The sequence below is a fragment of the Lycium barbarum genome, chromosome 4 (assembly GCF_019175385.1).
Source record: "Lycium barbarum isolate Lr01 chromosome 4, ASM1917538v2, whole genome shotgun sequence".
NCBI lineage: Eukaryota > Viridiplantae > Streptophyta > Magnoliopsida > Solanales > Solanaceae > Lycium > Lycium barbarum.
The window spans coordinates 13,027,407-13,039,808 of record NC_083340.1 but is presented as its reverse complement, the minus strand read 5'-3'; the positions used below and the strand labels follow the sequence as shown (position 1 = coordinate 13,039,808).

General features: G+C 34.1%; 1 protein-coding gene across 1 annotated transcript; it reads left to right on the top strand.

Moving 5' to 3' along the window:
- Nucleotides 1-636: 636 nt before the first annotated feature.
- Nucleotides 637-10,074, top strand: LOC132635261 (short-chain dehydrogenase reductase 3b-like). Its single transcript, XM_060351583.1, has one exon. It carries the CDS (start codon nt 7,715-7,717, stop codon nt 8,510-8,512), a length of 798 nt encoding a protein of 265 aa, XP_060207566.1. The 5' UTR covers nt 637-7,714; the 3' UTR covers nt 8,513-10,074.
- Nucleotides 10,075-12,402: the final 2,328 nt, after the last annotated feature.

The following is a 12,402-nucleotide window of genomic DNA, read 5'->3' as shown; positions in this document are numbered from 1 at the left end:
ATTGAAAATCAATTATACCAAAAGTAAATATTATAGATTCTATAAATAATTAAAAATGAAACTTCATGGAATTGATTATTATTAGTTTCCTTAAATTGACTACCCATTATTCATCTAAACTCCACTAATTTGCTAAAGTTCATCTAGATTAACAAACAAAAGAATTAGTCATACAACAAAGATTAAATACACAACGATAAATAGAAGAGCAAAGAAATTAAAGGGGCTCAATCCATTTTTAGGACTGCCGCGACTAAACTACTGTTTGGCTCAATCCTTTTGGACTGCTGCTATTCGCTGCCAATGTGATGGGCTTTGGCCCAGAATTATCCCCTTTTTTAGAGTGGGTTGACTCGAGAGGAGGTAGCATGATTGTTCGATCTTGCAGCAAAGTTGAGTCTCATTCGAGACTCCTCACAATCCCCGATGTCATGCAAAAGAAAGGAGAAGAAATTAGTGCGAGGGTATAATTCCTATAATGTACAAAAATCATCATATCTGGGAAACTTAAGAGATGATTAACATGTGCCAAGATATATTCAGCCTAAAATATAAGAACTTGCAACTGGAACTAAGTGACATGTGAAGAAATGGGCAAATAAGCGATACACAACGACCACTAGCGTAATTCCAAACGTAGCAATTAGCGCAGCTATAAGTAGCAGCAAAAACATCAACTGTTTTATCGAACGTAAGTAATATCCACATAGCGGCCAAGTATAACCACATCTTTCTCGACACAGGTACTGGATTAACACACAGATGCAATAGCTATTTGTAGTATAGCAACAGTCAAGAAAATGGCAACAACAGCTGGCTAAAAGTAATGACCAAAGTATCGTTGTTTATACCAAAGTTCAGCAGTAGCTATTTTATCAAATGTGGCTCACAAACCCAACAATAAAGCAGCAGCCAAAAGGGACAGAGGTGTTTGGTTTTGATAACTCAAAGGGAAACAATCCCTTTGCAGGTTCATACAATGTATTTAAGGCAGCAAGCAAGGATTTTCTGAAGAAGAAACGTATGCAGATACAGGGGAAAGGGAAAGGGATCAAACATCGTACACTTGGATTTTTTATTTTTTTTTAATTTTCTGGGCAAGACATATGCAGCATGTTTGCATATCATTTTCCACAATATATATGCATATTTAACACTAATGAGGATGAGACAAAGGTCATATGCAATGAAAGGTTTAAGTCCTCTAAATCCGAGACACAAACAATGTTAGCAGGTATATAACGCAAGCAAGTTAGTCATAAACTTTGAATAATATGACTAATATTCTTTAAGTCTACTCAATTTGTTGCAGCCTCAAACTTGTTCCTTTGCTAATTTCAACAACATACCTTTCATACATTACTTAATAGCACAAGACGGATTTGAGATATTCAAACAAACAGCACAACCATATCGTCATATATTTCAGTCTGTAGCATTCTTGTTAACAGATTATACCACCAGGATTGGGCTTAAATAACCATATATCATTGTATTCTCTCTAAACTGCTAAGACAAGAGTTGAAGCTTAATGAATTATTTGTAACATATTCCTTTGGTCCCAACTGCTTAGCATACACCAGGATAATAATTTATGCTTAAAACTCAGGTCTATACTGCTGTTATTAAACAAACAAAAGAGAATCAGATTATCCACGAGAACAGCATATGCATACTAGAACTTAACCAAACATGGATTGAACCAATAACCAACATCAATTCATACCAAAACAGCTGCATCAACAGGGATATTCATATTTGTAAATGGGTATATTCAGCATGAATCCTATCAATTTAAACGAATTCTAAAGGGATGTAGAAAAATGCAGGCCTTTGAAACTAGTATTGCAGCAATGACATGGTAAACTAACTGAAATCCCAAACTGGTCGTTTCGACATTAATCCTATCATTTTAAACAGGCGACCATGATCTTGCAGACCAAATAAAATCAACAACGAATACCGATATGTCGTATAATCATTTCGTCACATCTAAACCCAGGTAAATTACATTCATGACCGAATACATTATCTCGAATAAAATAGAGCAAAAGAGGGACAGCGCTACATACGCGAATTCATGATATCTATTTGTATCGCCTTTTAACCCTTACACATAAATCAGACTCCCAGATTAAATTAAATCATCCAACAACTATAACAGCTACACGAAATAAGAAATGCAAACAGGTTTTTTTTGAATCACGACTGGTCATAACAAGGCATTAAAACATGATTTCTCTATGTTAACAGAAATTTAACAAGACAATAAATCTGAACAGCAGCAGAATATACACAATTTCAAGTCCAAACATGATTTCAACACAACATTATCAGCTAAAGAAACTAAACAGAAGACGTCATTACCTTTTTGTGGTACAGTGAAGTGGGGATCGACGAGGTCTCGAATCTACACTCGAACGCGACGAACTCGAAATCGATTAAAGAAACTTAAAGTTTTAAACAGAAAATGAAAGGAAAATAGAGTAATTGTTCGCTGGCTTTGTTGATTAAAACTTGTGTTTTGTGAGGTTTTCGTTTTCAGCCCCCCCTCCTAAACGATTCAACTAGGATTATATTTATAGGGTTTCATTGGTATTGAAGAAAAAGAGATGAAGGAGCGTAGTGGAGCGGAGGAAGAGGAGCGTAGGGGAGCGGCGGTGAGTGGAGAGTGGGGTAGCGGCGTTGAGTGGAGGGGAGCGGAGGAGTGGGGTAGAGAGAGAAGCGGAGTGGGGTAGTGGTGTGGGGAAGAGAGGAGCGTGAGGGAGGCGAGAGAAGTGGGCAAGGGGGTGCGGCGGTGAAGATGAAGAAAGAAGAGAGAGAGAGCGCTTGAAGGAGGCGGAAAAGGGTAGAGAGAGGAGAAAGGAAAGAGAAAGGGGATTAGGGTTTAGGTGAAAGAGAATAAGGGAATGGTTGGACCGGGTCGGGTCACGTAGACTGGGCCGGGTCAATAATTCGTTTGGGCTAAAATGTGGATTGAAAAGGCGGGTTGGGTATTAAAAATGTGGGTTATTTATTTGGGTAGGAAAATAATATTGTATTTGTATTTTGGGCTATTAATTTGGCTGAAAACATTGATCCTTCCTCCGCTATTTAATTATTTTTTGGGCTTCTAATTTAATAACTAATACAACATATATTATGCGAAGACAATTAATATATAGAAAAAATAATGATTTAACAAAGCGTTGTCTTGTAATTAATTTAACGAGTTCAAACCCGAAAACGAAACGATGACTAACCGTTTAAAATTTGTGATGAAGTAATGCTCATAATGTTGAAAATAAAAGTAATGATATTAATAGTAGTGGCAATAAAATATTGTGAAAAAAATTAAGTATTTAGCTCGTCAGCAAATTTAGAAACCCGAGTAGATTAAATAAAGGAGGGACAAAATTGGGTGTCAACAACCATTTATATTATTAATAAGCTCATTCCCTTTTAACCTCAAGATAATTTCTTTTGAACTTGTGTCGACTAACTCATGATGCGACTTTAACGTGCGGAAATCCGGGATGTAACACTATCCCATTGATTTCCAATAAAGAAAGCATTGACACAAGTCTTTTAGACCCGTTTCTATGTTTCATCAAGATAGCTAAGGCTCCTTTAATTACCTGTTCAATTATCGCATCAAAAAGAGAGATTGAAAATAAGCGCATCATCACAGGATAAAATTTGTCATACCATAGAACAAGTAAAAGTTCCACTTAGTCACACTCTCTGTTACTGCACTTTCAAAGCCCTCTAATGGATATTAGCTTCATTTTCATCAGGAGAGCTATATAACATTGCGCACATATTTTTATGACTATATTATGATATACGAAAAAGGTTCATATATGCTCTTACAGTATTTGAAATTGAGCATATATGTCATTATTTAATAGTTTAACTCACGTATCCTCTTACCATTCAATAGTTAATCCAAATATGCCCTTAGTTTAACTGGAGCTCCCAATAAACCTAATTAGCTGATCAACAAGCTAAAAAGGTCCAAACATGCCCTTAAAGTATGTAAAATTGAACAGATGTTTCATTTGTTAATAATACACATGAAAGATTTACAATCAAATCGATTTTCTCAGATTTAACCAGGTTAAAAACTTAGTTTTTTGGCTGACAATTCCCTTCCAACCCAATCAATTTAGTTTTTTGGCTGACAACTCCCTTCCAACCCAATCGATTCTTATAATAGCGTGTCTCCTATGAGAAAATCAACCCTTCATGATTGTTGTTATTTCAAAAAATGATTGTTTTAGACATTATAATTAGTAGGCGTTTCGACATGTGATTTCATCTCATGAGATGAAATCAGCGTTTCGACATGCGATTTCATCTCTGATTTCATCTCATGAGATAAAATCCCAAATCATCTAAAAAGGCATGATTTGGGATTTGAAATCATGATTTCAAAAAATATAAATGTAAAATTTGACTCATACGTTTATATTTTGTAAAAAAAGACCCATAAGTTGGTAGATATATGTATCAATCATGTTTACCAACCATTTGTATTAAATATTAATCTGCAAGTTGGTAAAATATTTTCAACAATTAATTACTCGGCGTGAAGAGATTGTTCGTATCATGTGGGAGGATTATATTAAAGAGTAGTTACATTACTATTCATGTTAAATTTTCCTTTTTATTGAACTAAAGTTTGATCAATTGATGTTGTATTTTTTAAAAAGACTTTCTAGTAGCATATTAATTTTATTATGAACTATAATTTACTCATTTGATAAGATTGTGTAAGAATTGAATTTTTTTTTTATGGTTTTCACAACTTGTGGGGTTTTTATATTTATAAAAAAACTGCAACTTAAGAAATTCAAATTGCATATCCAAATACGATTTCATCTCATAATTTCATCTCATGAGATGAAATCATGCGCAAACGGGTCCTTAAACTTTTGACGCAAGCTCCGCTATTTTATTTTTATTTTTTTTAACAAAAAAGGGCCAAAATTGGCGTTGTACAATACGCTGAGAAGCACATTTACCCTCAGTTTAAAAGCTATGACAATTTTATGACCTCGTTATTAGCAAAAGGGTGCATTTATGCCCTGATTTGAATTGGAGTTAGCAAAACTATAAAATAAAAATTAAAAAATTAAAAATCCACGTGTCAACGTTACAAAAAAAAGTTTTTTTTCTTATTCTTTTTTCTCTTAAACAGCCCAATCATTAATGGGGGCAAAAGTGCTCCTCAGTGAAAAGTGCAGGGGTAATTTTGGCCCTCTCTCGTTCTTTTTATTTTTACTTTTTCTTGTCCTTTCTTTTTCTATGGTGTTTTGCTTCCCCAACTCTCAACTCTGTGCAGCGCATCGCTCCAGTCACTTAAGTAGCCGTTTGGCCATCAATTTTCAAATTTTGGTTTGAAATCAGCATTTGGTCATCAATGTTCAATTATAATTTGAAATCATGGTTTGAACACAAATCATCCAAAAAATATGATTTGAAATTTGAAATCATGGTTTCAACTTTTTTAAATACAAAATTTAACCCATAAATTAATATTTTATAAAAAAAAATCCATAAGTTAGTAAATATTTTTAACAATTATCCCCATCAATTATTTACCAATCTCATTAACTTTCACCAACCTTTATTTATGTCTATCAACCTTTAATTTATGTGGGAAGATTATATTAAATAGTAGTTACATTACTATTCATGTTAAGTTTTCGATTTTATTGAAGTAAAGTTTGATTAATTGATGTTGCATTTTTTAGAAAAGCCTTCTAGTAGTGTACTGATTTTGTTATAAACTATGATTTGCTCATTTGGTAAGATTGTATAAGAATTGAGAATGTTTTGACAGTTTTCACAATTTGTGGGGGTTTTATGTCTATAAGAGAAAATATAACTTAAAAATATCCAAATTGTATGTCCAAACATGATTTGAAACCAGGTTTCAAACTATGTCCAAACGGCGCCTAAGTCTTTAAATCTAACATTAAATCTTGCACCATTTTTCTACTCCAACGTCATTTATTATTGTTGATTTCCTAACTAAGTGTATGTCACCAATATTTTTACAAGAAGATATAGATGATTATGATGATCTTATACAGAAAGATGATCTGTAACAAATAATTTACGGCCAAACAGGCACTAAATAATTCAGGAGTAATTTATGATGATCTGTAACAAGAAGATATAAATGAAGATCTGTAACAAATAATTTATGAGACTTTAATAGACCAACAATATGTTTTTTGGCATTTAGGGCCAAACAGGCACTAAATAATTCAGGAGTAAAATCTTGAAGAATCAAGATTTCTTGAGATTTTGTATAAAAGTGTGGTACTGCCAATGACTTCCTCTGTCCAATTTAAGTGTCTTAGTCTGACTAGGCACGAAGTTTAAGAAATAAATAGAGACTTTTGAATCTTGTGGTCTTAAATTAAAGAAGTGTATAATGTACTAAAGCGTCCTTTAACCTTGTGGTTATAAATTTGTCATGTAGGATATTTGAATTGTCAACTTACTAAATATAGAAAGAGACACTTTTTAGGACAGATCAAAAGAGAAAGTAAGACCCTTAAATTGAGGCGGAGGGAGTATAATATTATTGTAGGTAGTTGTAGTAAAGATGCATAGTGGACTCTTCCCTTAACTAGAGGTCTCTAGTTCTGAGGATGAAAAATCATTGTTAGGGAGCGCTTACCCCGAATGGCTCTACAGGGCGCGAATTCGAAGATAGTTGGGCTCCAATACGAATATTCGTCACTGGATGAAAAACAAAAAAAAAATGCCTAGTGGACAAAACTTCTTTTCCACTACATATATAGGCAGGGGCGGACCCAATGTGTTGGGTGGGGGGACACGTGCCCCCCTAACTTAAAAAAAAAAAAAAACCCTATATATATACACCTTGAAAAATTATGATTTATTTTAAAAGGATCCCTCAAACATAATTGCAAAAGTAGCTCAGTTGGTAGGAGTGCCCTTGAGTGCTCACTGGTCACCACCCGAGGTCAAATCTCGGCTCCAACACAATTTTTTTTCCGTCTGTATACTTGTATTTTCGCCATTGCTACGCTATTAGTGACCGGTCCGACACGGTATTATCCCTCAGTCATCATTAAAAATTTTGTTGCCGTGTATGTTAAGATAATGGTGCTCCCGCCGTCTTAAAATCCTGGGTCCGCCTCTGTATATAGGTCTAAGGTGTATCTCCAAATTCATGTATAAATATTTCACTTTTTACCCTTGTAAAGTTGGAAGAGAGCTAGTTTTAACATTGGTTTTGGGACCAGTGATGGCTGAGTATGGACAGTACTCTTGTGAGATTTTTGGCTCACACTTTGAGGTGCATGGCCAATTAGCAACTGCATCTGTGTATAGCAATAATGGATTGTATTGTGGACCTAAGTTTGACAGTCTGCTGCTGTTTGATGAGTTATGCTTTGAGAATGCAAAGGCTAAGGATTTCCTGAATGAGCATGATATTAAGGCTGCACTCAGTTATCCCATATATTTGGTCAGTTTACTTACATATTACATCTACATGTGTGCCAACTTCAACAGCCAGAAATTTAACAATATATTTTCCCAACAAACAATTTAATTTGTTGATTATGCAACTTGCAGAAAGATGCATGCGACTCTCAACGCTAGTTCTTGTAAATAATACGACAACATCAACGTAAAAAAGAAAAGAGTTGTCTTACTGAGTCCGTGCAGTCCAATAAAGTTGAAGAAAATGGATATCCCAGTTCCACCAATAACCAATAAAAAATTGGAGGGTAAAATCGCCATCATCACCGGAGGAGGCAGTGGTATCGGCGAGGGCACGGCACGTCTCTTTGCTCAACATGGGGCTAAAGTTGTAATTGCTGACATCCATGAAGAAAGGGGCCAATCAGTAGCCGAATCTATCAGCAACGGCAACTGCATGTTCATCAAATGCGACGTGGCCGATGAGCAACAGGTCCAAGAGTTGATAAAATCAACGGTGGAGATTCACGGTCGACTCGACATTATGTTCAGCAATGCTGGAATTTTTGCTATCGATGATAGCGAACAAGTTATCCTAGGTTTTAACCTGGATAGTTTAGACAAGATAATGAGCATCAACGTTCGTGGATCAGCAGCGTGTGTGAAGCACGCGGCTGAGGCGATGGTGAAGGGTGGGGTGAAAGGGAAAATAATATGCACGGGGAGTTCAGTGACGACTAATGGGGCGTGTAAACATATTGATTACGCGATGTCTAAGCACGCGCTGCTTGGATTGGTGAAGTGTGCAAGCTTGGGACTAGGTAAGTACGGTATTCGTGTGAATTCTGTTACTCCTGGGGCAGTGGCTACACCTTTGTTTGAGAAAGGAATGAAGATGGATGCGGAGAAAGTGTTCGAGTTGTTCAGTTGCCTGAAAAATAATGGGCCTCAGAAGAGTTCTCATATAGCTGACGCCGTCTTGTTTTTGGCTTCTGATGAGTCTCAGTTTGTCACCGGCCATAATTTGGTCGTTGATGGAGGCTTTCGCCCACCTGTTTTTTGATAATTTGAAATTGGAATTGGGTTAACTTTGGCTTTAAGTTTCTTCTTGTATCGTTGTTGCGCTAGCTTAATGATTTGGCAATCTGTTTAAGAGAATTTTTAAGCAAAAATATAATGTTGCCTCAGTTCTTTCTTCTTCATTTTCCCGCAAAATGCATCAATAATTCTATAACGTACAATGAGTTCTTACTTGCTTTCCATTTTAACTATTTAAAGAAGAACTTTCACAACTATAGAAGATCATCCATCAATGAAAGATAAATAGAATATAGGAACAATAAAATATTTAATGTAGTGGCTGTAGATAGTGGAGACAAATATAACAAGCAATGTGGTAAAGTCCTACTGAAAATCACTTATGGAATTAGATGAAATGCTGTAAAGGATAATTTTGGAGAGTTTGGGGCTAAAAATTACATTGATGAATTCTTGGATCAAAACGTTTTCATTTTGTGGTTTATGAATTACAAGGAGGAAGTTCAAGGCTAAGATGTGAGCAAACCAAGATTAATGGGCCATATAGACACTGGCTTTTTTACCATAGTGAAACAAGGTCAAGTTGGATTGCAATTCATATGAAAAATGGAGACTGGATTGAGCCCGGTGTTTCCCCTAATTCCTTCTTCATTTTTGCAGCGGATGCCTCGAGGGTAAGTGCTTTTTTGTAAAAAATTTATTCGCAGTCGATGCTTACACCAATCATACTACTTTCATAGTGCTACTGCATTTCAGAGTCATTATATTGGGTGTAAAATTGGGCTTTAATTAGGAAATCAAGAAGCCTTCTTGATTCTTCTTTTTGACAATCATTTCGCATCATCTTTTAGCCTAGTTGGTTTCATTAGAATTCAACACTTGTGCTATGTTCTTTCATGTCCTAAATTGCTTGCATATCTTAGTGTTGGAAAAACAACATGATGTTAACACACAATATATCGATGCGTCCACATTTTCTTTTTACTAGTATCTAGACATGTGCGTTTCACGTGTATTTCATGTCACCAATACAATTTTTTTAAATAACATAAATATTAATATACTAATTAACATGTCTGTGATTGGTAATATGAATTTTAAAAGAGAAAAATGGTGAGCTTATTCGACCAATTTGATTGTTGAACAAAAATGGTTGGGTATCTTCTATATTTGTAAAACTGAATAACTAAATTAAGTTAGATAGGTCTGATGTATAGAGAAATTAATTTTGATGTTATTATGTACAAACGTGTGATAAGATCGGATTTTGTTAATACTTCTTTATAGACTATGTTTTCGTTTATGTTCTATAAAAAGTTAAATTTTAACATAATTTCTCATTAATTAATACGTTGGGTTCTTCTGAACTTGTTGGGGATTTTTCCTTTTTTACTCATCAGGAAAAAGAATTCTTTTTCAACAAAAGTAAATTTGACAGAAAACAGTAATAATAAACACTTAAAATTAAAAGCAAATAAGACTTCAGACAAACCTTTTCATGATCTCAATGGTAAATTTTTAACAATAAGGGAGAATTACTTCAGCTTCCGCTTTTGTATCTGCTTTTGAGTTTTTTGATATCAGAAAAACCTGTCAAGATTTGACAACCGCTACATTAAAATTAAGATTGTTAACACTTGCATAACTATCGTATATAGAAATGATTGATTAATTGTAGAGGATAAAAAAAGTTGTGGGATTATCAAAGTATTCATAAAAAATAACAGGAAAAGAAAATAAATATACCTGAGTAATACTTGTACATGAGTTTGGTTTGTTGATATGGTGAAAAAAGAGTTTGGTTTGTTGATATGGTGACGACATATACAAAACTAAAAGAACTGCTATTTAAGGAAAAAAAAAGAATACCAATTGACAATGACTTTGGCTGAAAAAAAGTTGGTTAATTGAGCTCCTTGTTCACTCTTGATTTAACAAATAAATAAAGGAGATGGAAAGACTAACATACATGAATTCGTAACTGTAGTTGGAAGATTGAAAGAAATAAATATTGAATGAGCACTATATAAGTGCATATTTGCAAAAAACAGCAATAAACAGTGGAAGATAAAAGCATTAAGAATTTGAATAAGTTGTAATAAATGCATTAGCTTAAGAAAAAAAAAATCCCACATATGCGATCCTTCTTTATGATTGCGTTCATCATTTACATTTGTTTTCCTGGATCTTTTACATTTTTACTATTTATTTCATTGCTTATTGAGAGGTAAATTTTACGTGTTAGTACAAAAATATTATAGAAATAATTTTAAGTGAAGGCTAAAATGATGGTTTGGCTTTTTCACGAATATTTTTGTAATTTAAATTTAACCTTCAAGCTTCCCACTTTTATATTAGTATAGAAAAGTACATGAATATTCCACTATGTTTGCTTCGACTACACACTTAATGTTTTCCACACAAAAAGAAAAACCTCAAACAAATACTTCTTGCAAAAAAAGAAAATTGACTATTAAATTACAATGAATTATAACTACCGGAAAATGAAAGTAAATTCAAGAAAATGAATAAACTAGGCTAATGGTTTTGCAATAAGCGCTCGGGAGATAAAGAAACTTCACTCTAGTAACTTCTCAATTAATTGTGTTATTATCATTTATTAGAAGGTGAATTTACTATTTAGTACAAAAATACTATAAAATGATATTTAGATGAGGGATAAAAATACCGTTTAATTTTTTATGTATATTTTGGTAATTCAATTTTACACTTAACATTTTCCCACTTTTAATATAGTATATGATATATGATAATTTTCTTGTTTTTTTTTTCGTATTATAGCCCCACAAACCAAAATGGCTGTCGATTGAGGTTTTTGTCCCTTAGCTAGATTCTTTCAATACTGTAGAATCTCATCAAATGATATGCATATGCAACAGTAACTTAATAAAAAAAAAAGGAAAAGGGTCTCTCTATTTTGGAAAAAGGGCTAAAAATGTCCTCCAAATTTATTTTGGGTCAAAATACCCTTTCCGTTATGAAACTTTTCAAGCATACCCCTCGGCCCTCTGTTAGCAGAAATATTCATCCCCCCCCCCCCCCCCAAAAAAAAAATCATTTTTTGACCCGATCCAAACTTAACCTGACCCAAACAAAATAATAGCTCCTTAGTCCCCCAAACAAGACCCAAACGTTCAATTCCTCTTCACCAACATTAGAGAGAGGGAACATTAGAGAGTGAGAAAAGTGACGGTTCCCAATTCCACATCCGATTCTTCACTTTTTCCAGCCAACTTTCAATTCAATATGGCTTCAAATATTATCTCAACTTCGACAAAATGAAGATGAATAGAGTATACTTAGGGATGGATAGAACTAAAAAAGTATGTAATTTCTGCTGGAACTTTCAGTTATTTTGATAGAAATTTGAGATCTTCTTTCTCAGCAAAGCATATTTTATACACAGTCAATGCCATGTTTTCACTGCAACAAAATCAAAGTTCTAGAGACAATACAAACACCAAACGAAGAACATGAAAAAATAAAAATAAAATAGAAATTGTACCTGATTTAAATAACAAATTCCTTCTCACTGCAAAAATCCTATTCAAACAAGCAATGAAACCCAAACAGCACCCGATAATTCTTTCTCCAACTTCCTCCATGAAATGGAAGAAGCAGTATGCCCACAGCTTGTTTTCCCCGCTCATCTAACAATAAGAAGCACCTAAAATGTTTGTCCTAATCTGTAACATGAGATTTTGAAGCTACAGTATGAGATTTTGAAGTGTTACCATTCTCAAATTGAACGTTTGAGTCTTTTTTGGTGGACTAAAGAGTTATTATTTTGTTTGAGTAGGGTTAAGTTTGGATCGGTTCAAATTTTTTTATTTTCTTTTGGGAATGGATATTTCTGTTAATAGAGGGGTATGTTTGAAAAGTTTCATAACTAGA